The sequence below is a fragment of the Cherax quadricarinatus genome, chromosome 30, assembly GCF_038502225.1.
Source record: "Cherax quadricarinatus isolate ZL_2023a chromosome 30, ASM3850222v1, whole genome shotgun sequence".
Lineage (NCBI taxonomy): Eukaryota > Metazoa > Arthropoda > Malacostraca > Decapoda > Parastacidae > Cherax > Cherax quadricarinatus.
Window position 1 is genome coordinate 10,142,132 of NC_091321.1, and position 24,052 is coordinate 10,166,183.

General features: G+C 38.3%; 1 protein-coding gene across 5 annotated transcripts in view; it reads left to right on the plus strand.

Moving 5' to 3' along the window:
- The window catches only part of LOC128692623 (proteasome assembly chaperone 3), a 72,358-nt gene that overhangs the window by 17,561 nt on the left and 30,745 nt on the right, over positions 1 to 24,052 (plus strand). For 2 of the 5 annotated variants that reach the window (XM_070089886.1, XM_053781831.2), the window contains exons 2-3: positions 8,928 to 9,076; positions 15,141 to 15,263. In XM_070089886.1, coding sequence (XP_069945987.1) covers positions 8,928 to 9,076; positions 15,141 to 15,263 — 272 coding nt within the window. Of the gene's footprint in view, positions 1 to 2,699; positions 2,739 to 8,927; positions 9,077 to 10,256; positions 10,435 to 15,140; positions 15,264 to 24,052 lie in introns of those variants that run through there. The other 3 variants (XR_011392606.1, XM_053781830.1, XM_070089887.1) reach the window with 3 other exon arrangements.

Here is a 24,052-nt window from a genome sequence, read left to right on the forward strand (position 1 = left end):
TCTACACATGCTGCTATGTATGATAATTCTATGTACCTGTATTTGTGTATACCTGAATAAACTTAAACAAATAGTTACATAAATTATCATACATAGCAGCATATGTGTAGAGAGCCTAGAATAACCCAAAAAAGTCAGTGACATGTTTCCATTGGGGACCTTTTAATACCTTATTATAATATAAATGAGATATAAAGGAGATAATGTCTTATTATATTATAAAGAAGATATATGTAGTACTAGGAATAAGGTGAAAAGAGTTATTTATATTTACTTGTGTGTTAGCAAAAAACTAAAATCATTCTCCCTTTCTGTAGCTACGTTCATTAGGCACCTTTTGGCACTCTTCTTGAACTGGTTCATGCTAAGACTGGCTTTGACATGTGCAGGCAGTCTGTTCCATTCCTTTATTGATGTACAATAAAAGGTGTTTGAAGCCTGACCACTAACTGTGGGTACTACAAAGTTGTGCTCACTCCCCCTAGTACTATGATTGCTTTAGTTTCCCAGCTTTGACAAAATTGGCAGCAAGATATTCTGGACACTGTGAGCAGTTTTATAAACTTGATTTAACTTCAGTTGTTTTACTGTCTTCAACATTCAGCATATCAATTTTTGTAATTCATCCTGGCCTACATGTTCTCTTGGATCCAGGTCCAGGATGAATCTTACCATTTTGTTCTGGGTGATTTGCAGTCTATCTTTGTTTTTTGTCAAGGTAGAGTACCATGAAGAACATAGTCCATATGACATTGTATAATGGCTAGACATAGGGTCCTGCGAGCCCCAGTAGGTAGACACTGTGCTTGTCTGTAGAGGAACTTCAGTCTGGCATTTGCTGTCTTTACTATCCTGTTCCATATCAATTCTTCTGTCATGCATGAGTCAAAAGGGATTCCCAGATATTTTGCTGAGGAAACTGAAGTGATGGGTTCCCCATTACACCAGACATTAAAATTGTTTGCCCTTCTCAGTTTTTCATGCCAAAGTGTATGGCTTCTGTTTTTCCAAGGTGTAACGATAGTTTGTTGTCTACTAACCACTTGCTGCAGGACTCCATTTCCAGTGTTATTACATTGTCTATATCTTGTGAGTCTTTACCTGACACTAACAGAGCATTATCATCCACATACAGTAGGAGTTTGCACTTGACACTGATGGACATGTCGTTTACATAACATAGGAATAATAAGGGACCCAGAATACAGTGGACCCCTGCCTTACGATCAGCTCCCAACTCGACCAATTATGTAAGTGTACTTTTGTAAGTGCTTTTGTACGTGTATTTTTGGGGGTCTGAAACGGACTAATCCAATTCACAATATTCCTTATGGGAACAAATTCGGTCTATAACAGCACCCGAACAGACTTCTGGAATGAAATAATATCGTAAGGCGGGGGTCCACTGTACTACCTTGGGGAACTCCACATGTTATCGGCTGGGGTTCTGATTGTGTTTTGTTGATTTTGACAATCTGTTTCTTGTTGTTAAGATAGGAGTTAAACCAGTCTATGGAACCTATGCTGATAGCTTGAAGTTTCTTACATAATATATTGTGGTTGACACTATCAAAGGCCTTTTGCAAGTCTGAGGTTGCCATTCCTATGAGGTTCACTATTGACATTTCAGTTCTCATGTAATCCATCAGATTAATTAAGGTGTCAGTTGAGTAAGATCTAAAGCTGGATTGGTAACTATGAAGAATGTTGTTGTCATTAAGTTACTTAACTACTTGACAGTACACTGCCCCCTCTAGAATTTTGGATATTACACTGAGTATACTAACAGGCCTATAGTTGCTGACAGGAGACCTACTATTTTTTTGAAGATAGGAGTAACTCGGGCCTTCTTGAACCCCTCCAGTACAGTATTATTGGTGATGGATAGATTTTTTACGTGACCATTGGGGATTGGCAATTCAGAGGCACCATCTTTTAGGAACTTAGATGGGATGTTATCTGGGCCAGTTCTCTTAGTTGGGTTTAACCTGCTCAGTTCTTTTGACTTTGTCAGTGGTCCAAGTCGGACCGAAACGTCGTCGTAAGCTTCTCTCTTTTATGTGGGGGTTATTTGTGTATCGTTCCAGTCACGGTATTTTGCCTTTTTGTTATTTATAAGATACACTTAACAGTTAATGACTGGGGTTACCCCTTTATTGGTATATTATGCTATAAACTTGTTAGGTCAATATTGTCCCAGGATGCGACCCACACGGGTTGACTAACATCCAGGTACCCATTTTACTAATGGGTTAACATGGACAGCAGCTGCCTTGAGGAAACACATCCTAATGTTATGTGCCATACTAGGTAATCTACCCCTGGACCTCAGAGTGCGAGGCGAGTGTGCTAGTGATTGAGCTGCTTGACACCTGCTGTCCCTGTTAACCTATCAGTAAAATAGACACCTAGGTGTTATTCAGCTGGTGTGGGGTCGCATCCTGGGGACAAAATTTACCTAATTTGCACAAAGTGTTCTGCCTGAAATATCAGCTAGGGCTGTATATGTACGTATTTGTAGAAATAAGGATAGTCTTCATTGTCATTATCATTCATCCTAGGTAGTTTACGCATGTTGCTATGTATGGTAATTTGTTGACTGTATTAATGTGTACTTATACCTCAATAAACTTACCCAGTCTGTGACCAGGCCTCATGGTGGATCAGGGCCTGATCAACCAGGCTGTTATTGCTAGCTGCATGCAATCCAACACATGAACCACAGCCCAGCTGGTCAGGTACTGACTTTAGGTGCTGTATGACCCTTTCCAGTTTAGTGATTAACATGCCCCTTGGAATTCTCTTAAGAGATTTGTCTTAGGAAGTGGACCTACCTCTTGGATTGAACCTTATAGACCCTAATTACAGCCTCTCCTTACTTAACGACAGGGTTCCGTTCCTGAGAGTAGGTTAGTAAGTGAATTAGTTGTTTATCGAGGAGCATACTATACTGGTAGTGGGTTTGTGTCGACCACCTTTAAATACTTGAATGTCACCTTTGCACCATTTATAACATTTCTATTATATTTTTAAGTGTTTATACAGTAGTGTACTGTATACTGTAATAAACAGAATAGAGGAAATCAGCTCTAATATGCACATTATTTAGGTGTGCATACTGGTCATAAGTCTGAGTGGTCAGTAAATGAGTACGTCGCTAAGTGAGGAGAGGCAGTGTGTTAAGAGATACTTGAGCATGGAGGTGGTGGTTAGTGTTAATACTGCTGTGGATGGAGCATGGTGTCGTGTCCTCATCTGGAACTGTAATGGTGCTTAATCCATCATGGTTGCATCTGTAGATGTAAGATAAGATTTGTTTGGATTTTTAACCCAAAGGGTTATCCACCTAGGATAACCCAAGAGAGTCGGTGGATCATTGAGAACTATCTTATTTTCATTGAGGTCCTTCAGTCTTGTCCCTCAGGTTGCCAACCACACTAGTCGACTAACACCCTGGTAGGCTGCACTCTTGCTTCGCAAACTGAGTGTCCATGGTGTTAATCATCTGGTGTGGGTCACATCCTGGGGGATGTGAGGATTGAGGACCCCAGTGGCACTTTGGCCTCCAAGATGCTGGGCAAATTTGAGACTTATTTTTGGGAAAAAATTGCTTTTGATGCTGTAAAATCCAGTAATTCTCGTGGTTTAACCCAGTTCCTGTCTATTTTGCTAATATGTCTTCCATACTATTCATTGATCACATTCAACTCTTAGAATTACTCTATAAATCACTCAATTCAGTGAATTAGCCAGTTTTACATTTTTTAACAAATTCCAGTTTAAAAAGTCAAAATCACTGTAGGCATTCCAGCTACTAAACAATCTTCTCTTTGTTCATTAGTCAGGTCCCCAGGTCAATAGCATTAATAATAACAATAATCTTTATTTCTGCAAGTACATGTAGAATGTATACAGCCCTAGCTGACATCAATGACACTAGTATATAGAAAGCCCCCTGTTATACAGAGCATTTTGGGCAAATTAGGTCAGTTTTGTCCCCAGGATGCAACCCACACCAGTTGACTAACACCTAGGTACCTATTTAACTGATAAATGAATAAGGACAGCAGGTGTCTTATTAAGGAAACACATTCTAATGTTTCCACCTGTGTTGGTCCAGTGCTGGAAAATTGGTGATATACTACCTGTATTTCCTCTGTCTGCAAAGGGTTGCATTTAAGCAAATGGTGAAATCATGGATACAGAATATGTATTTCAGTAAAGATAATGATGCTGAGATCACATTGTACTGTACAAGTATGTGAATTGTGGATCCAAAGCTGAGCTATGAGTTATAGTCATTAGGACATGTAATACCTACCTTACTGTCCATAAACCTGTGAACATGACTCACTGATGCAGAGGTATTACACAGATATACAGTTACTATTTACAAAAAGAATCTCTTAGATGTGTTAATGAAAAAATGAGGTTTAGTTATTTGCCACATGATGGTGAACTTTTTAATCCAAGATAATGAAATATAGGGAAACTTTTTTTGCTATGAGAGTGCTGTCACAGCAAGACTGTGTTTATCGAAACTTGGGAATACAGAAAAATAAGCCAAACCTCCCTTTATTACAAAATTGTTAAAAAGCAACAATATAATCATTAAAAAAAGCTGTAATACTTGGTACTTATTGATATTTTGTCATCTCATGACTTTGATGACTGTTTGAAGCCAGTTAGGAATACTTTCACCCAGATTCCTGAAGTAATCAATGGATAACTAATAGACCCAAATGTCCTTGATCTGCTGCTGCAGGCATGGCTAAAATGTTGCAGGATTTCATCTTTGTCATGATATTCCAGGCAGTCTCCCTAGGATTGATGTCCAGACTAATTCCTGGCCACTGTAAAACCTCAGTTTTTTTTTCTCAGCAAGCTACTTGGTTACCTTTTTTTGCCTTGTGACACTATTATGCATAAAGGTGGTGCAGCCATGAACTTGGAGAATATTCAGCAGGTGGTCCCGAGAATGATGTGGTGGTTGGCATGCATTGTCAAGTTTTGGATCATACCTGATGATGGATGAGGGGCACCTCCTTTAACTACCTTGAATTTTCTGAAATGTGGATTCATCTGACTACATAGCTTTTTTCCATTCATCATCACTCCAGTGTGCATATTTCCTGGCAAACTGCAGACATTCCTTCTTCATATTAGGCATGAATAGATGATACCTTGCAGCACAATGACTTCACAAGTAGGGGTCTCTTTGCAGGTGGTATTAAAAAGAAAGGTCACCCAGGAGTTTAGGATGCATTTCTTCAAGTTGTGATGCAGTCATATGTGAATTTCTACATATTTCTCTGTATAGAATATTATCTATGTGTTTAGACATACTCCTTGGCTGTCCAGCATGAGGTTTTGTGGTGGGTTTAAAATCTGGTGTGAGGTCACAGGTGGCAGCAAGTACAGTACTGCCATTATACTGAACTTTGCTTGTCCAGTACGATCACAAAGTTCCTTTATGGTGACTTTTTCGTATCTCCAAACCAATACATATATTGTAAGGACTTTTTCCTCACAATTAATCTTTGAATGACATATTTATCCACTTGGCACAAAATTACTCTGCACTAAATACAACTCAAAACCCTGGGCACTTTGGGGTAGAGCAATGCAACAGCATAACAACTTACCTCGCTGCCATTCACAGGCACATAGAGAGGCGATACACACCACAGTCTTGTATTAACTCAGAATTGACAGATACCTCCAGAACCATTCAGCTGAAGTATGGCATCAAATATGCAACATAAATCCAGACTGCTTTTTACTGTTTATAACGGAGACGGGTTCAGATTATTTTGCAGGCACTGTACTTTTGTACAGTGCCTGGTCTTGGTAGATAAAGATACAGTGGTCCCTCACTTTTCGTAGTTCCCGGCAATTGTAAATTTCGCCAATCATAGGGTTATTTTCATATAAACATGGACTTGCTTTTCATAAGTTGACTCGGGAGTCGTAATTCGTCCCGGACGTGTACCCATGGCGTGAGCCGTGGCGGCAGCCAGTCTGGCATTGGTGAGCGAAGGTCCCCTCAGGTGCTCCAGCGAAATATTTCATCAATCCATTTATTTTAGTGCTTGCAAGTACTAAATAAGCTACCATGGCTCCAAAGAAAGCTCCTAGTGCCAAGCCTGTAGTAAAGGTGAGAAATACGACTGAATTTAAGAAAACCATCATTGAACAATATGAAAGTGGTACAAGTGTGGCCGAACTGTCCAGGATGTATAAGAAACCCTACACAACCTTATGTTCCATAGTGGCCAAGAAAAAGGAAATCAAGGATGCTGTTGTTGCAAAGGGGGTAACTATACTGACAAAAATGAGATCACCAGTACTCGAAGAGGTTGAGAAGTTATTATTGGTGTGGATAAATGAGAAACAATTAGCAGGAGATACTCTTATGACTTCGATTATTTGTGAAAAGGCTAGGCAGTTGCATGAAGATTTGGTAAAGAAATTGCCTGCAAATAGTGGTGATGTGAGTGAATTTAAGGCCAGCAAAGGCTGGTTTGAGAGATTTAAGAACCGTACTGGCATACACAGTGTGGTAAGGCATGGTGAGGCTGCCAGTTCAGACCACAAGGCAGCTGAAAAATATGTGCATGAATTCCAGGAGTACATAGAGGCTGAAGGACTGAAACCTGAACAAGTGTTCAATTGTGACAAAACAGGCCTCTTTTGGAAGAAAATGCCAAAGAGGACCTTCATTACACAAGAGGAAAAGGCAATGCCAGGACTCAAGCCTATGAAAGACAGGCTGACACTAATGTTCTGTGCTAATGCTAGTGGGGATTTCAAAGTGAAGCCATTACTAGTGTACCATTCAGAAAATCCCAGTGTTCAGGAAAAACAATGTTATGAAGAGTAAAATGTGTGTGTTTTGGAAATCTAATAGTAAGGCATGGGTCACGAGGGAAATTTTTGTCGAGTGGTTCAATGAAGTGTTTGGCCCTAGTGTGAAGGAGTATCTCCTGGAAAAGAAATTGGATCTCAAGTGCCTGCTAGTAATGGACAATGCACCTGCTCATCCTCCAAACTTGGATGACCTAATTTTTGAGGAGTTTGGGTTCATCACAGTAAAGTTCTTGCCCCCGAATACCACTCCTCTCCTCCAGCCCATGGACCAGCAGGTCATTGCAAACTTTAAAAAAAACTACACAAAAGCAATGTTTCACAGGTGCTTGACTGTGACCACAGACACTCACTTGGCCCTAAGGGAATTTTGAAGAGAACACTTCAGCATCATCCATTGCATAACCCTTATAGGTATGACTTGGGAGGAAGTGACTACCAGGACTTTGAACTCTGCCTGGAGAAAATTGTAGCCAGATTGTGTCGACAAGAGGGATGGATTTTGAAGGGTTTGGGACTGACCCTGATGAGCCTATGTCTGTTGTAAAATCAATTGTGGCACTGGGGAGTTCCATGAGGTTGGATGCGAGTTTGGAGGATGTGGAAGAATTGGAAGACCACAACGAAGAGCTCACCACTGAGGAGCTGCAAGAGCTTCAGCAGAAAGAGCAACACATCGCAGCTCAGAATCTTGCTGCAGAGGAGGAGGAAGAGAGATGGAAGAAGGTGCCTTCTTCAGAAATTAAAAAGATTTTTACTATGTGGGGTAAGATGGAAAGCTTTATGGAGAAACATCACCCTAACAAGGTTGTTGCAAGCCATGTTGGCAACATGTACAGTGACAAAGTCTTGGGCCATTTTAGGGAAGTGTTAAAGAGACGCCAGAAACAGAGCTCTCTCCACAGTTATTTTGCAAGACAGGACTCCATTGACTTTCAAGGTGGTCCTAGTGGCATTAAGAAACAGAACACAAGCAACCCCAGAAAAGCAATTGGTACCTGAGGTGTTGCTGGAAGGCCCCTTCCAAACTATAAACAATCCACTCTCTCCTCCTCTAGTCTCCCATACACTAAAAAGAATCCCCAATGAAGGTAAGTGTTATTTATGCTGTTAATATTTAATTCATCATTTCCCATTGTATTGTTTATGTACTACATGTATATTTCATGTAAAAAAAATTTTTTGTTTTAATACTTCTGGGTGTCAGGAACGGATTAATTGTATTTACATTATTTCTTGTGGGGAATGATTTGTAAATCGTAAATTTCGTTTATAGTAACGGCTCCAGGAACGGATTAATTATGAAAAACGAGGGACCACTGTATACTGTATTGATTTTGTAATACAGCCTCTCCTCAATCGCTGACATGCAGTCTTACTGATGCCTCGAACTTATGACAGCTCTCTGACCATTATTCATACCTAAATAATGTACATATATTAGAGCTGATTTCCTCTATTCTGTTTATTTCAATATACAGTACACTACTGTATAAACATTTAAAAATACATGTATACCAGAAATTTTAAAAATGGTGCAAAGGTGACATTAAAACAATAACAAAGACGGTTGACACACTCATTACCGTTATAGTATGCTCCTCACTTAGCGACGAATTCATTTAACGACGTGGTCTTAGGAATGGAACTCCATTGTTAAGTGAGGAGAAGCTGTAATATGTTTAAAATTATTGGTGCTTTTATACCTACAAATCAAATTGAAAATATATACAGTGGAATCTCAGTTTTCATATGCCTTACTTTGTATGTAAAACTATAGTTCTACTCTATAAAATGTATTTTTTGTTAATATTTCCCATTAGAAATAATGTAAATCCAATTAATCCATTCCAGACACCCAAAAATATTAACAGAAAATGCATTTTATAGAGATTAACTATAGTTTTACATACAAACCAGGGCATACGAAAACCGAGGTTTCACCGTACAGTCATTCTTTGCCTCAACCGATGAATTTTTTGTTTACAATTTTAGTACACCTCAGTTTTGTCATCTTGATATTGATATTAAATAATTTTTTAATGTAATTCACATTGCAGATTGCTATGGCTTCTTTGTTTGATGATACTGTGAACAATCTAAATGCCATTGTTCGAAGTGCTCCAGAGCGACCTAACTCGGTGAAGTCTCAAGTGTTTGCTAAACTAATCGATGGGATTCGTACTGACTTTTGTATCATTGTTTATAGGTGAGACAGGTTATTCCATAACTTTTGGGCTTTCTTGTACTGCTGTATGTATTGTATAAAACAAACATTTTATTTCCTTGTGCAGTATAATACATGTAGTTTACATGTAATAAAATATTGTTAAACACAAAAGAAAGCCACTAGCATGCATGTCATTTCAAGCAGACTAATCCTAATGCTTACAGACTACTTAAAACTAGACATGAATAAAATGTATACTATAGTGTACAGCGTATGTTATAATAGAACTGTTATATTATTATGCATCTCTTATATGCTTATGATATTTTATACTGTGCAGTATAAAGGATAAAGTATTTTATTTCTTTGCATAGTTTACAATGTGTAATTACAATTTTAATTTGCTAAGTACAGAGAAAGCCACTATCATGCCATGACATTTTGGGCAGACTAAAGTATGAAGCAGTTTTAATTTTTATTTGAACATTTTTAACTTTTTCACAAATATCCTGGACTTAGAAGAGGAAACTTGTATTTTGGTTCATCCTGGACCATTGTGGTTTGATGGTGATCCTGGACAGAACGAAATCTCATGAGTTTCCTGTGTGGGAGTTATTTGTGATTTGTTCCAGCTACAGTATTGTAACTTTTTATTCTTTTATTTTAACTTTAAAATTGTTAGTGAAGGAGTTAATTTCATTTTGTATCTCATGGTTTTTTCTAGTAGTCACTGTATACAAATTGCCATAAATTTGTCTACTCTCCAATTGAACATTAAAATGGTATAAAATACCGACAGGTTGTTAGGTAAGACACATATGCAACAGTTAGGTATCTTTATTTCGAAACGTTTCGCCTACACAGTAGGCTTCTTCAGTCGAGTACAGAAAAGTTGATAGAAGCAGAAGATACTTGAAGTATCTTCTGCTTCTATCAACTTTTCTGTACTCGACTGAAGAAGCCTACTGTGTAGGCGAAACGTTTCGAAATAAAGATACCTAACTGTTGCATATGTGCCTTACCTACTCTCCAATTATCAAATTCTTCTTCAATGTGTGTATTCTCACACATTGAGTTGTTAGGCAAGACACTTATGCAACAGTTAGGTATCTTCATTTCGAAACATTTCACTTGCACAGTAGGCTTCTTCAGTCGACAGCGCTGTATAGCCCTTGTGGTTTAGCGCTTCTTTTTGATTATAATAATAATACTTCTTCAGTCGAGTGCAGAAAAGTTGGTAGAAGAAAGAGATGTGAAGACGATGTAATCAGTCCATCACCCTTGAAGATCTAGTTTAGAGGTGGTCAGTCCCTCAGCCCGGAGAAGAGTATTTATTCCATAGTCTGAAGCAATGTGAAGTTGAAGTGACAGTATGGAGCCTTATATACTGTCAGGAGGTGAGATGTAGGCCGTTAGTAGAAGCAGGGATGTAATCATTGAGAGGTCACGTCCCTCTCAAATCCAACCATTCTCACTAATAGAAGTTGTCCAAGGAGTTTTCTGTTCTGTACCAAGATACCATTGTGTTGCAGTGAATATTAAAATGGTGTAAAATATTGACAGGTTGTTAGGTAAGACACACGTGCAACAGTTAGGTATCTTCATTTTGAAGATACCTAACTGTTGCATATGTGTAGGCATATGTGCAGGCGAAACATTTCGAAATAAAGATGCTTAACTGTTGCATGTGTTTCTTACCTAACAACCTTTCTGTATTTTATACCATTTTAATCACACATTGAGTTATTTCATGTACTATCTAATGTTAACCCTACCTATCTCTCGTATAGATCTACATCATTGTGGCCATTGTCACATGGCACTCTGGAATATTCTGTGATTGGTACATTTTGGCCTAGACATGCAGTGCATGTCTAGGCCAAAATGTGTTTTGATTAAAATAGCAAATTTTTAGGTGTTTCTAGGGTGGTTTTTATGGTTTTATTGACTGTTCATTCGTGTCAGTAGACAGTTCAGATGACATGATATTGAAATAGAGATGATTTTGGTTGGTTTCAGACTGGAAATGGCCTGAAATAGACCTCAAAGTAGCAGAAATATTTGATATTTGGTAATTTTTCTGAGTCAAGGTTGGGGCCCTTTAATCCATTCCCCCCCAGTCTGTCTTGTGGGTTCTTACTAGGTCTGCTTCACTTACTTGGATGGCTTCCAATCATTCTTAGCTGAGAAATAGGGTGGGTGGATGGATACAGTCTCCTGGGACCATTATAGGGTAGTTCTGATAGTTAAATGGGCAATTTCTTTTGCTCAATCAATAGAACAGGTGTACTAGTGAAATAGTCAGGGATTGGTGTAAACGAGGCCTCAAAGTGGGCAAAATTGCAGTTGTGTGAAGTTTCCCAAGATATTTTGTCATGTCATTACCTTTATAAAAAGATTCTGTACCATTTCAGAAGATCAGATTATTATTTTTTTAAAAATCACAATACTGTCAGAATTTTTATTTTTGGGGGTCACAGCAGAGGAGGGCAAAGTGCCTGGATGGATTGTTGCTTGAATGACCCGTGCTGTCATTAGACCTTTAACCTAACTAACCAACTATTTTCTAGCATTGTTCTGTACTGTATTGATTACCTGTTTTAACCATTTTTACCAGCACAGTTGTAAGAGATAGATGTGTTAACCCTTTGATGGTCCAAGCCGTAGATCTACACCTTGTCCAGAGGATCCAAGAATTTAAAAAAAAAAATGTTATTTTTTCTTATGAAATGGTAGAGAAACTTTTTCTGAAGGTAATAAAATGAGTATGAAATTTGATGGAAAATTGATGAAATTACACTCGTGAATTTTACTGCATCAGCGATATTTACTCATCGGCGATTTTTGCCCAATTTGACTCCTATTTCAAAATAGGGTCCAGAATAAACAATGCAGGCATTCCTGGCACTAAAATAACATTTCTTCTGTTTATTAGTTATGTTTCCAGGCTTTACAGATGAATTCCATTTTGATTTGTTACTTACATAAATTTACATAAAGATTTTTTATTCACACCAAAAAATAGAAGATTTATGCAATATTGTAATAATTGTATAAATAATATCAGTGCATTCGTGAATGCATATTAGACTCGCCAGTTGGACACGTATTGGACTTGACGTGATTTGTTTGCTTTTGAATATCAGCAAAAATCGAACATTTCCACTAGGAGCTAAATTTCAAGCTATTTTCAGTCCTGAAGCCAGTCAGAATTATCTATTTCTGTAATATATCTCCCATTCTGTCAAATGAGACCAAGAATACAGTCATTAAAACCATATGAAAATACACTGCAAAGTTACTGTTTTAAACCAAAAACATTATGCACTGCATGCTATAGGAATTTATGTGGTGCACACTTACTGCATAGACCCATTCTCTCGTCTAGGCCCAAATTTACCACTTACAGCTTATCTGAGTGAGCTGAGCTCATGGCATAGCACTAAGGCATGAAATAGTTAATAAACGAGGCAAGTTATGAAAGTTATATATATTTTCAAACGAGTAATTTTTAGTCAATTGGCTAATTACCTAAAAAAAAGTTCACTGACCTCTGTCCTTGATGCTAAGAGATGCATTATGGAAAAAAAAATACTTGGAAAGTATTTTTCCTCTTTAATTCAAATTTTGACAGAAATATCAGACACCATTGGCCTGTAAACATGAAGTCAACATGATTTAGTAAACAGAATACAAAATACAATATGTTGATGGTATTTACAATTGAATAATATATTTAATTTTTTTTTCTTCTTCTTCTTCCAACAAACCGGCCGTATCGCACCAAGGCAGGGTGGCCCCAAAAAAAAAAAACTAAAGTTTCTCTTTTTAAATTTAGTAATTTATACAAGAGAAGGGGTTACTAGCCCCTTGCCCCCGGCATTTTAGTCGCCTCTTACAACACGCTTGGCTTACGGAGGAAGAATTCTATTCCACTTCCCCATGGAGATGAGAGGAAATAAACAAGAACTAGAAAGAAAATAGAAAACCCAGAGAGTTGTGTATATATATGCTTGTACATGTATGCGTACATGTACATGAGGCGTGGAGTTAAAAGATAAAGAATCACACACAAAGTGGGAGTTGTCACAGCTGCTCTTTGCTGATGACACTGTGCTCTTGGGAGATTCTGAAGAGAAGCTGCAGAGATTGGTGGATGAATTTGGTAGGGTGTGCAAAAGAAGAAAATTAAAGGTGAATACAGGAAAGAGTAAGGTTATGAGGATAACAAAAAGATTAGGTGATGAAAGATTGAATATCAGATTGGAGGGAGAGAGTATGGAGGAGGTGAACGTATTCAGATATTTGGGAGTGGACGTGTCAGCGGATGGGTCTATGAAAGATGAGGTGAATCATAGAATTGATGAGGGAAAAAGAGTGAGTGGTGCACTTAGGAGTCTGTGGAGACCAAGAACTTTGTCCTTGGAGGCAAAGAGGGGAATGTATGAGAGTATAGTTTTACCAACGCTCTTATATGGGTGTGAAGCGTGGGTGATGAATGTTGCAGCGAGGAGAAGGCTGGAGGCAGTGGAGATGTCATGTCTGAGGGCAATGTGTGGTGTGAATATAATGCAGAGAATTCGTAGTTTGGAAGTTAGGAGGAGGTGCGGGATTACCAAAACTGTTGTCCAGAGGGCTGAGGAAGGGTTGTTGAGGTGGTTCAGACATGTAGAGAGAATGGAGCGAAACAGAACGACTTCAAGAGTGTATCAGTCTGTAGTGGAAGGAAGGCGGGGTAGGGGTCGGCCTAGGAAGGGTTGGAGGGAGGGGGTAAAGGAGGTTTTGTGTGCGAGGGGCTTGGACTTCCAGCAGGCATGCGTGAGCGTGTTTGATAGGAGTGAATGGAGACAAATGGTTTTTAATACTTGACGTGCTGTTGGAGTGTGAGCAAAGTAACATTTATGAAGGGATTCAGGGAAACCGGCAGGCCGGACTTGAGTCCTGGAGATGGGAAGTACAGTGCCTGCACTCTGAAGGAGGGGTGTTAATGTTGCAGTTTAAAAACTGTAGTGTAAAGCACCCTTCTGGCAAGACAGTGATGGAGTGAATGATGGTGAAAGTTTTTCTTTTTCGGGCCACCCTGCCTTGGTGGGAATCGGCCAGTGTGATAATAAAAAAAAAAAAATAAAAAAACATGTATGCGTAGTGTGACCTAAGTTTAAGTAGAAATAGCAGGATGTACCTGAAATCTTGCATGTTTATGAGACAGAAAAAAGGACACCAGCAATCATACCATCATGTAAAACAATTACAGGCTTTCGTTTTACTCACTTGGCAGGACGGTAGTACCTCCCTGGGCGGTTGCTGTCTACCAACCTACTACCTAGATTTAATTTGTTCTAATTGCATTTTTTCCTTATATGACTTGGGTAACATTTTGCACCTTTTTTCTTTAAATAAATTAATATGTAAACAGATTTTACTAAGTATTTTTTATCAATTTTTGTCCACGTGCACTTATTTTTGTGTGGATCACCATTGGTATGTGGTACAGTGTGTGCTCATTTTTTTTATTAAGTCTGGATTTTTTTTAAATTCTGATGACATTTTACTGCTTAGTACTGTATTTCAGTTTAAATTCTGTAGTCTTTTGCTGTTATTCTTTGACGTAATGTATTTTTTATGGTAAATATGCATTTGACAGTGACGTGTATGACTTGCTTATATTTTTTGGAAGAGTAAGTGAAGACTACTTTTTTCTAGTTTCTGGTGAGAATTCTTTATTATAGATTACTGTATTTTCTTATTTTTTTGGAATAAATGCTTTTTTTGTTCACGATCATTTGGTGGCTATGTTTTGTTTTAAATCTGCTGAGATACAGGAAATTATTTTCATTTTGTGCAAGCTATTAATGAAAACTCCTTTAAGAGGTCATTAAGCAGGGTACAAGTGATTGCTAAGAAAACTTGCTCCCTAATGTATCACTTATTGCTAAGTGAAATTACACTTAAGAGAATGATTTCTAGGTCTTTGTTTAAAATTAATTTGCTCATCATTCAGCTGCACCAATGGAAAGACAAATATTTTGACAACATTGTTAATAAGATAAATTTAATGTATGCAATGTTATCTCAAATGACTGATAATGTTTATTATTTACAGTAACAGGGTATTTGTGATTGTCACACAGTGTATGAAGATCGGCAACTTGTACAGTGTTCGTCAAGATTCCACACAGAAAGACGGGATTTTTTCTGCAAGTGCTCTGTTTATATATGAGATTAAGTAAGTCATGCTAATACTTATTTTAACTTTAAGTTCCAGGCAGCCACTGTGGAAAACTCTGTTCCACAACACACAGTACTCTCTCCCATTCTATTCCTCATCCTCATTTCTGACATACAGAGATGTAAGCCATAGCTCCGTGTCTTCCATTGCGGATGACACCTGGATTGCCATGGAAGTGACCTCCATCGAAGACACTACGAGACTGCAAGCGGACATCAGCCAGATCTTCAAATGGGTCACTCAAAACAATATGAAGTTCAATGAGGAGAAATTTCAACTACTCAGAAATGGAAAACTTGAAATTAAAAATGTATCAGGGTATACAACAAATTCTAATCATACAATAGAGCAAAAAAGGAATGTGAAGGACCTGGGAGTGATAATGTCAGAGGATCTCACCTTCAACGACTGCAGTAGTGTATCTACCTCATCGGCTAGGATAGGATGGATAATGAGAACCTTCAAAACTAGGGATGCCAAGCCCATGATGACACACTTCAAATCGCTTGTTCTCTCTAGGCTGGAATACTGCTGTACACTAACAGCCCTCTTCAAGGCTGGCGACATTGCTGACCTGGAGAGCGTACAAAGAACTTTCACAGCACACACACGTATGATAAGGCACCTAAATTACTGGGCACAGTTGAAGGTCCTTGATCTGCATATCCTAGAATACATGCGAGAGAGATAAATGATAATATACACTTGGAAGGTCCTGGAGGGATTGGTACCAAACCTGCATACGAAGTCACTCCCCATGAAAGCAAAAGACTAGGCAGGAGATGCAACATTTCCCCGATGAAAAGCAAGGGTGCCACGAGTACATTAAGAGCCAGCAAAATAAGTGTCCGGGATCCATGACTGTTCAATTGCCTCCCCGCATACATAAGGGGGATTACCAGTAGACCCCTGGCTGTCTTCAAGAAGGCACTGGGCAGGCACCTAAAGTCAGTACCTGACCAACCGGGCTGTGGTTCATATGTCTGTTTGTGTGTGGCTGGCAGTAGCAGCCTGGTTGATCAGACCCTGATCCACCATGAGGTCTGGTCTCAGACCGAGCTGCGGGGGCATTTACCCCCCAAAACCCTCTCCAGGTAAACTTTATATATATAATAATTTTTTTTTTTTTTTTAACAAGTCGGCCGTCTCCCACCGAGGCAGGGTGACCCAGAAAAGAAAGAAAATCCCCAAAAAGAAAATACTTTCATCATTCAATACTTTCACCTCACTCACACATAATTACTGTTTTTGCAGAGGTGCTCAGAACACAACAGTTTAGAAGCATATACCTATAAAGATACACAACATACCCCTCCAAACTGCTAATATCCCGAACCCCTCCTTTAGAGTGCAGGCATTGTACTTCCCATTTCCAGGACTCAAGTCCGGCTATATAAAAATAACCGGTTTCCCTGAATCCCTTCACTAAATATTACCCTGCTCACACTCCAACAGATCGTCAGGTCCCAAATACCATTCATCTCCATTCACTCCTATCTAACACGCTCACGCACGCTTGCTGGAAGTCCAAGCCTCTCGCCCACAAAACCTCCTATACCCCATCCCTCCAACCTTTTCGAGGATGACCCCTACCCCGCCTTCCTTACTCTACAGATTTATATGCTCTCCATGTCATTCTACTTTGATCCATTCTCTCTAAATGACCAAACCACCTCAATAAGCCCTCTGACTAATACTTTTATTAACTCCACACCTTCTCATTTCCATACTCCGAATTTTCTGCATAATATTTACACCACACATTGCCCTTAGACAGGACATCTCCACTGCCTCCAACTGCCTCCTCGCTGCTGCATTCACAACCCAAGCTTTACACCCACATAAGAGTGTTGGTACTACTATACTTTCATACATTCCCTTCTTTGCCTCCATAGATAACGTTTTTTTGTCTCCACATATACCTCAACGCACCACTCGCCTTTTTTCCCCTCATCAATTCTATGATTAACCTCATCTTTCATAAATCCATCCGCCAACACGTCAACTCCCAAGTATCTGAAAGCATTCACTTCTTCCATACTCCTCCTCCCCAATTTGATATCCAATTTTTCTTTATCTAAATCATTTGATACCCTCATCACCTTACTCTTCTATTTTCACTTTCAACTTTCTACTTTTACACACACTCCCAAACTCATCCACTAACCTTTGCAATTTTTCCTTAGAATCTCCCATGAGCACAGTATCATCAGCAAAAAGCAACTGTGTCAATTCCCATTTTGTATTTGATTCCCCATAATTTAATCCCACCCCTCTCCCGAACACCCTAGGATTTACTTCTTTTACAACCCCATCTATAAATATATTAAACAACCATGGTGACATTACACGTCCCTGTCTAAGACCTACTTTTACTGGGAAGTAGTCTCCCTCTCTTCTACACACTCTAACTTAAGCCTCGCTATCCTCATAAAAACTGTTTACAGCATTTAGTAACTTACCACCTATTCCATATACACCTACCATCCGACTTACGACCGAGTTCGGTTCCGAGAAACCGGTCGTAAGTCGAACTTTACTACTGAATATCAACAAAACATTTTTGTAATGACTTTATTTTATTGTTTTATTTGGTATTTCATGTTTTACTTTACTTTTTATGTTGTTAGTACTGTATTTTATACTGTAAGGTTTAGGATAAACACTGTGTACAACACAAATAGTTGTTTATTTCCCAGAAATTTGGCATAAAAAACACGGTCGTAAGTCGAGTGGTCATAAGTCGAGCAGGTCGTAAGTCGGATGGTAGGTGTACTTGCAACATCTGCCACATTGCTCCCCGATCCACTCTGTCATATGCCTTTTCTAAATCCATAAATGCAATAAAAACTTCCCTACCTTTATCTAAATACTGTTCACATATATGCCTCAATGTAAACACTTGATCTACACATCCTCTACCCACTCTGAAACCTCCTTGCTCATCCGCAATCCTACATTCTGTCTTGCCTCTAATTCTTTCAATTATAACCCTACCGTACCCTTTTCCTGGTATACTCAGTAAACATATTCCTCTATAATTTTTACAGTCTCTCTTGTCCCCCTTCCGTTTTTATAAGGGGACTATACATGCTCACTGCCAATCCCTAGGTACCTTCCCCTCTTTCATACATTTATTAAACAAAAATACCAACCACTCCAACACTATATCCCCCCCTGATTTTAACATTTCTGTCATGATCCCATCAGTTCCAGCTGCTTTAACCCCTTTCATTCTACGTAATGCCTCATGCACCTCCCCAACACTCGCATCCTGTTCTTCTTCACTCCTAAAAGATAATATACCTCCCTTTCCAGTGCATGAAATTACTGCTTCCCTTTCTTCGTTCACATTTAAAAGTTCCTCAAAATATTCTCGCCATCTACCCAAAACCTCCATCTCCCCATCTACTAACTCCCCTACTCTATTTTTAACTGACAAATCCATTCGTTCTCTAGGCTTTCTTAACTTGTTTAACTCACTCCAAAATTTTTTCTTATTTTCATTAAAATTCCTTGACAGTGCCTCTCCCACTCTATCATCTGCACTCTCTCACCACTCTCTTCACCTTTCTTTTACTCTCCATATACTGTGGTAGTAGGTTGGTAGACAGCAACCACCCAGGGAAGTACTACCGTCCTGCCAGATGACTGTGAAACAGAAACCTGTAACTGTTTTGCATGATGGTAGGATTGCTGGTTTCTTCTTCTGTCTCATAAACACGCTAGATAACAGGGATATCTTCCTACTCCTACTTACACTTTGGTCACACTTCACAGACACGCACATGCATATATATATATACATACATCTAGGTTTTTCTCCTTTTTCTAAATAGCTCTTGTTCTTCTTTATTTCTTCTATTGTCCATGGGGAAGTGGAAAAGAATCTTTCCTCTGTAAGCCATGTGTGTCGTATGAGGCGACTAAAATGCCGGGAGCAATGAGCTGGTAACCCCTCCTGTAGACATTTACTAAAAAAGAGAAGAAGAAAAACTATAAAACTGGGATGCTTGAATGTGCGTGGATGTAGTGCGGATGACAAGAAACAGATGATTGCTGATGTTATGAATGAAAAGAAGTTGGATGTCCTGGCCCTAAGCGAAACAAAGCTGAAGGGGGTAGGGGAGTTTCGGTGGGGGGAAATAAATGGAATTAAATCTGGAGTATCTGAGTGTGTTAGAGCAAAGGAAGGGGTAGCAGTAATGTTGAAGGATCAGTTATGGAAGGAGAAAAGAGAATATGAATGTGTAAATTCAAGAATTATGTGGATTAAAGTAAAGGTTGGATGCAAAAAGTGGGTCATAATAAGTGTGTATGCACCTGGACAAGAGAGGAATGTAGAGGAGAGAGAGAGATTTTGGGAGATGTTAAGTGAATGTATAGGAGCCTTTGAACCAAGTGAGAGTGTGGTAGGGGACCTGAATGCTAAACTAGGAGAAACTTTTAGAGAGGGTGTGGTAGGTAAGTTTGGGGTGCCAGGTGTAAATGAAAATGGGAGCCCTTTGATTGAACTTTGTATAGAAAGGGGTTTAGTTATAGGTAATACATATTTTAAGAAAAAGAGGATAAATAAGTATACAAGATATGATGTAGGGCAAAATGACAGTAGTTTGTTGGATTATGTATTGGTAGATAAAAGACTGTTGAGTAGACTTCAGGATGTACATGTTTACAGAGGGGCCACAGATATATCAGATCACTTTCTAGTTGTAGCTACACTGAGAGTAAAAGGTAGATGGGATACAAGGAGAATAGAAGCATCAGGGAAGAGAGAGGTGAAGGTTTATAAACTAAAAGAGGAGGCAGTTAGGGTAAGATATAAACAGCTATTGGAGGATAGATGGGTTAATGAGAGCATAGGCAATGGGGTCAAAGAGGTATGGGGTAGGTTTAAAAATGTAATGTTAGAGTGTTCAGCAGAAGTTTGTGGTTACAGGAAAGTGGGTGCGGGAGGGAAGAGGAGCGATTGGTGGAGTGATGATGTAAAGAGAGTAGTAAGGGAGAAAAAATTAGCATATGAGAAGTTTTTACAAAGTAGAAGTGATGCAAGGAGGGAAGAGTATATGGAGAAAAAGAGAGAGGTTAAGAGAGTGGTGAAGCAATGTAAAAAGAGAGCAAATGAGAGAGTGGGTGAGATGTTATCAACAAATTTTGTTGAAAATAAGAAAAAGTTTTGGAGTGAGATTAACAAGTTAAGGAAGCCTAGAGAACAAATGGATTTGTCAGTTAAAAATAGGAGAGGAGAGTCCACACACCCCCTACCTTTCCTAAAGCCTCCTTGTTCATCTGCTATCCTGTTCTCCATCTTACTCTTAATTCTTTCAATCATAACTCTACCATACACTTCACCAGGTATACTCAACAGACTTATCCCCCTATAATTTTTGCACTCTCTTTTATCCCCTTTGCCTTTATACAAAGGAACTATGCATGCTCTCTGCCAATCCCTAGGTACCTTACCCTTTTCCATACATTTATTAAATAATTGCACCAACCACTCCAAAACTATATCCCCACCTGCTTTTAACATTTCTATCTTTATCCCATCAATCCCGGCTGCCTTACCCCCTTTCATTTTACCTACTGCCTCATGAACTTGCCCCACACTCACAACTGGCTCTTCCTCACTCCTACAAGATGTTATTCCTCCTTGCCCTCTACACGAAATCACAGCTTCCCTATCTTCATCAACATTTAACAATTCCTCAAAATATTCCCTCCATCTTCCCAATACCTCTAACTCTCCATTTAATAACTCTCCTCTCCTATTTTTAACTGACAAATCCATTTGTTCTCTAGGCTTTCTTAACTTGTTAATCTCACTCCAAAACTTTTTCTTATTTTCAACAAAATTTGTTGATAACATCTCACCCACTCTCTCATTTGCTCTCTTTTTACATTGCTTCACCACTCTCTTAACCTCTCTCTTTTTCTCCATATACTCTTCCCTCCTTGCATCACTTCTACTTTGTAAAAACTTCTCATATGCTATATATATATATATATTTTTTTTTTTTTTTTCAACAAGTCGGCCGTCTCCCACCGAGGCAGGGTGACCCAAAAAAGAAAGAAAATCCCCAAAAAGAAAATACTTTCATCATCATTCAACACTTTCACCACACTCGCACATTATCACTGTTTTTGCAGAGGTGCTCAGAATACAACAGTCTAGAAGCATACACATATAAAGATACACAACATATCCCTCCAAACTGCCAATATCCCAAACCCCTCCTTTAAAGTGCAGGCATTGTACTTCCCATTTCCAGGACTCAAGTCCGACTATATGAAAATAACCGGTTTCCCTGAATCCCTTCACTAAATATTATCCTGCTCACACTCCAACAGATCGTCAGGTCCCAAGTACCATTCGTCTCCATTCACTCCTATCTAACACGCTCACGCACACTTGCTGGAAGTCCAAACCCCTTGCCCACAAAACCTCCTTTACCCCCTCTCTCCAACCCTTTCGAGGACGACCCCTACCCCGCCTTCCTTCCCCTATAGATTTATATGCTTTCCATGTCATTCTACTTTGATCCATTCTCTCTAAATGACCAAACCGGCCGTATCCCACCGAGGCAGGGTGGCCCAAAAGGAAAAACGAAAGTTTCTCCTTTTACATTTAGTAATATATACAGGAGAAGGGGTTACTAGCCCCTTGCCCCTGGCATTTTAGTTGCCTCTTACAACACGCATGGCTTACGGAGGAAGAATTCTGTTCCACTTCCCCATGGAGATAAGAGGAAATAAACAAGAACAAGAACTAGAAAGAAAATGGCAGAAAACCCAGAAGGGTGTGTATATATATGCTTGTACATGTGTGTATAGTGTGACCTAAGTGTAAGTAGAAGTTGCAAGACATACCTGTAATCTTGCATATTTATGAGACAGACAAAAGACACCAGCAATCCTACCATCATGTAAAACAATTACAGGCTTTCGTTTTACACTCACTTGGCAGGACGGTAGTACCTCCCTGGGTGATATATTAATATATATATATATATATATATATATATATATATATATATATATATATATATATATATTTATATACATATTTATATATACAAATTTATATATATATATATACATATATATATATATATATATATATATATATATGTATATATATATAGATATAATATATATATATCTATATATATCTGTCTAATATATATATATATATAATATATATATATATATATATATATATATATATATATATATATAATATATATATATAATATGTATATATATATATATATATATATATATATATATATATATATGTATATATATATATATATAATATATATATATATATATATATATGTATAATATATATATATATGTATAATATATATATATATGTATAATATATATATATATGTATAATATATATATATATATATATATATATATATATATATATATATATATAATAATATAATATATATATATATATATATATATATATATTGAACTTTGTATAGAAAGGGGTTTAGTTATAGGTAATACATATTTTAAGAAAAAGAGGATAAATAAGTATACACGATATGATGTAGGGCGAAATGACAGTAGTTTGTTGGATTATGTATTGGTAGATAAAAGACTGTTGAGTAGACTTCAGGATGTACATGTTTATAGAGGGGCCACAGATATATCAGATCACTTTCTAGTTGTAGCTACACTGAGAGTAAAAGGTAGATGGGATACAAGGAGAATAGAAGCATCAGGGAAGAGAGAGGTGAAGGTTTATAAACTAAAAGAGGAGGCAGTTAGGGTAAGATATAAACAGCTATTGGAGGATAGATGGGCTAATGAGAGCATAGGCAATGGGGTCGAAGAGGTATGGGGTAGGTTTAAAAATGTAGTGTTAGAGTGTTCAGCAGAAGTTTGTGGTTACAGGAAAGTGGGTGCAGGAGGGAAGAGGAGCGATTGGTGGAATGATGATGTAAAGAGAGTAGTAAGGGAGAAAAAGTTAGCATATGAGAAGTTTTTACAAAGTAGAAGTGATGCAAGGAGGGAAGAGTATATGGAGAAAAAGAGAGAAGTTAAGAGAGTGGTGAAGCAATGTAAAAAGAGAGCAAATGAGAGAGTGGGTGAGATGTTATCAACAAATTTTGTTGAAAATAAGAAAAAGTTTTGGAGTGAGATTAACAAGTTAAGAAAGCCTAGAGAACAAATGGATTTGTCAGTTAAAAATAGGAGAGGAGAGTTATTAAATGGAGAGTTAGAGGTATTGGGAAGATGGAAGGAATATTTTGAGGAATTGTTAAATGTTGATGAAGATAGGGAAGCTGTGATTTCGTGTATAGGGCAAGGAGGAATAACATCTTGTAGGAGTGAGGAAGAGCCAGTTGTGAGTGTGGGGGAAGTTCGTGAGGCAGTAGGTAAAATGAAAGGGGGTAAGGCAGCCGGGATTGATGGGATAAAGATAGAAATGTTAAAAGCAGGTGGGGATATAGTTTTGGAGTGGTTGGTGCAATTATTTAATAAATGTATGGAAGAGGGTAAGGTACCTAGGGATTGGCAGAGAGCATGCATAGTTCCTTTGTATAAAGGCAAAGGGGATAAAAGAGAGTGCAAAAATTATAGGGGGATAAGTCTGTTGAGTGTACCTGGTAAAGTGTATGGTAGAGTTATAATTGAAAGAATTAAGAGTAAGACGGAGAATAGGATAGCAGATGAACAAGGAGGCTTTAGGAAAGGTAGGGGGTGTGTGGACCAGGTGTTTACAGTGAAACATATAAGTGAACAGTATTTAGATAAGGCTA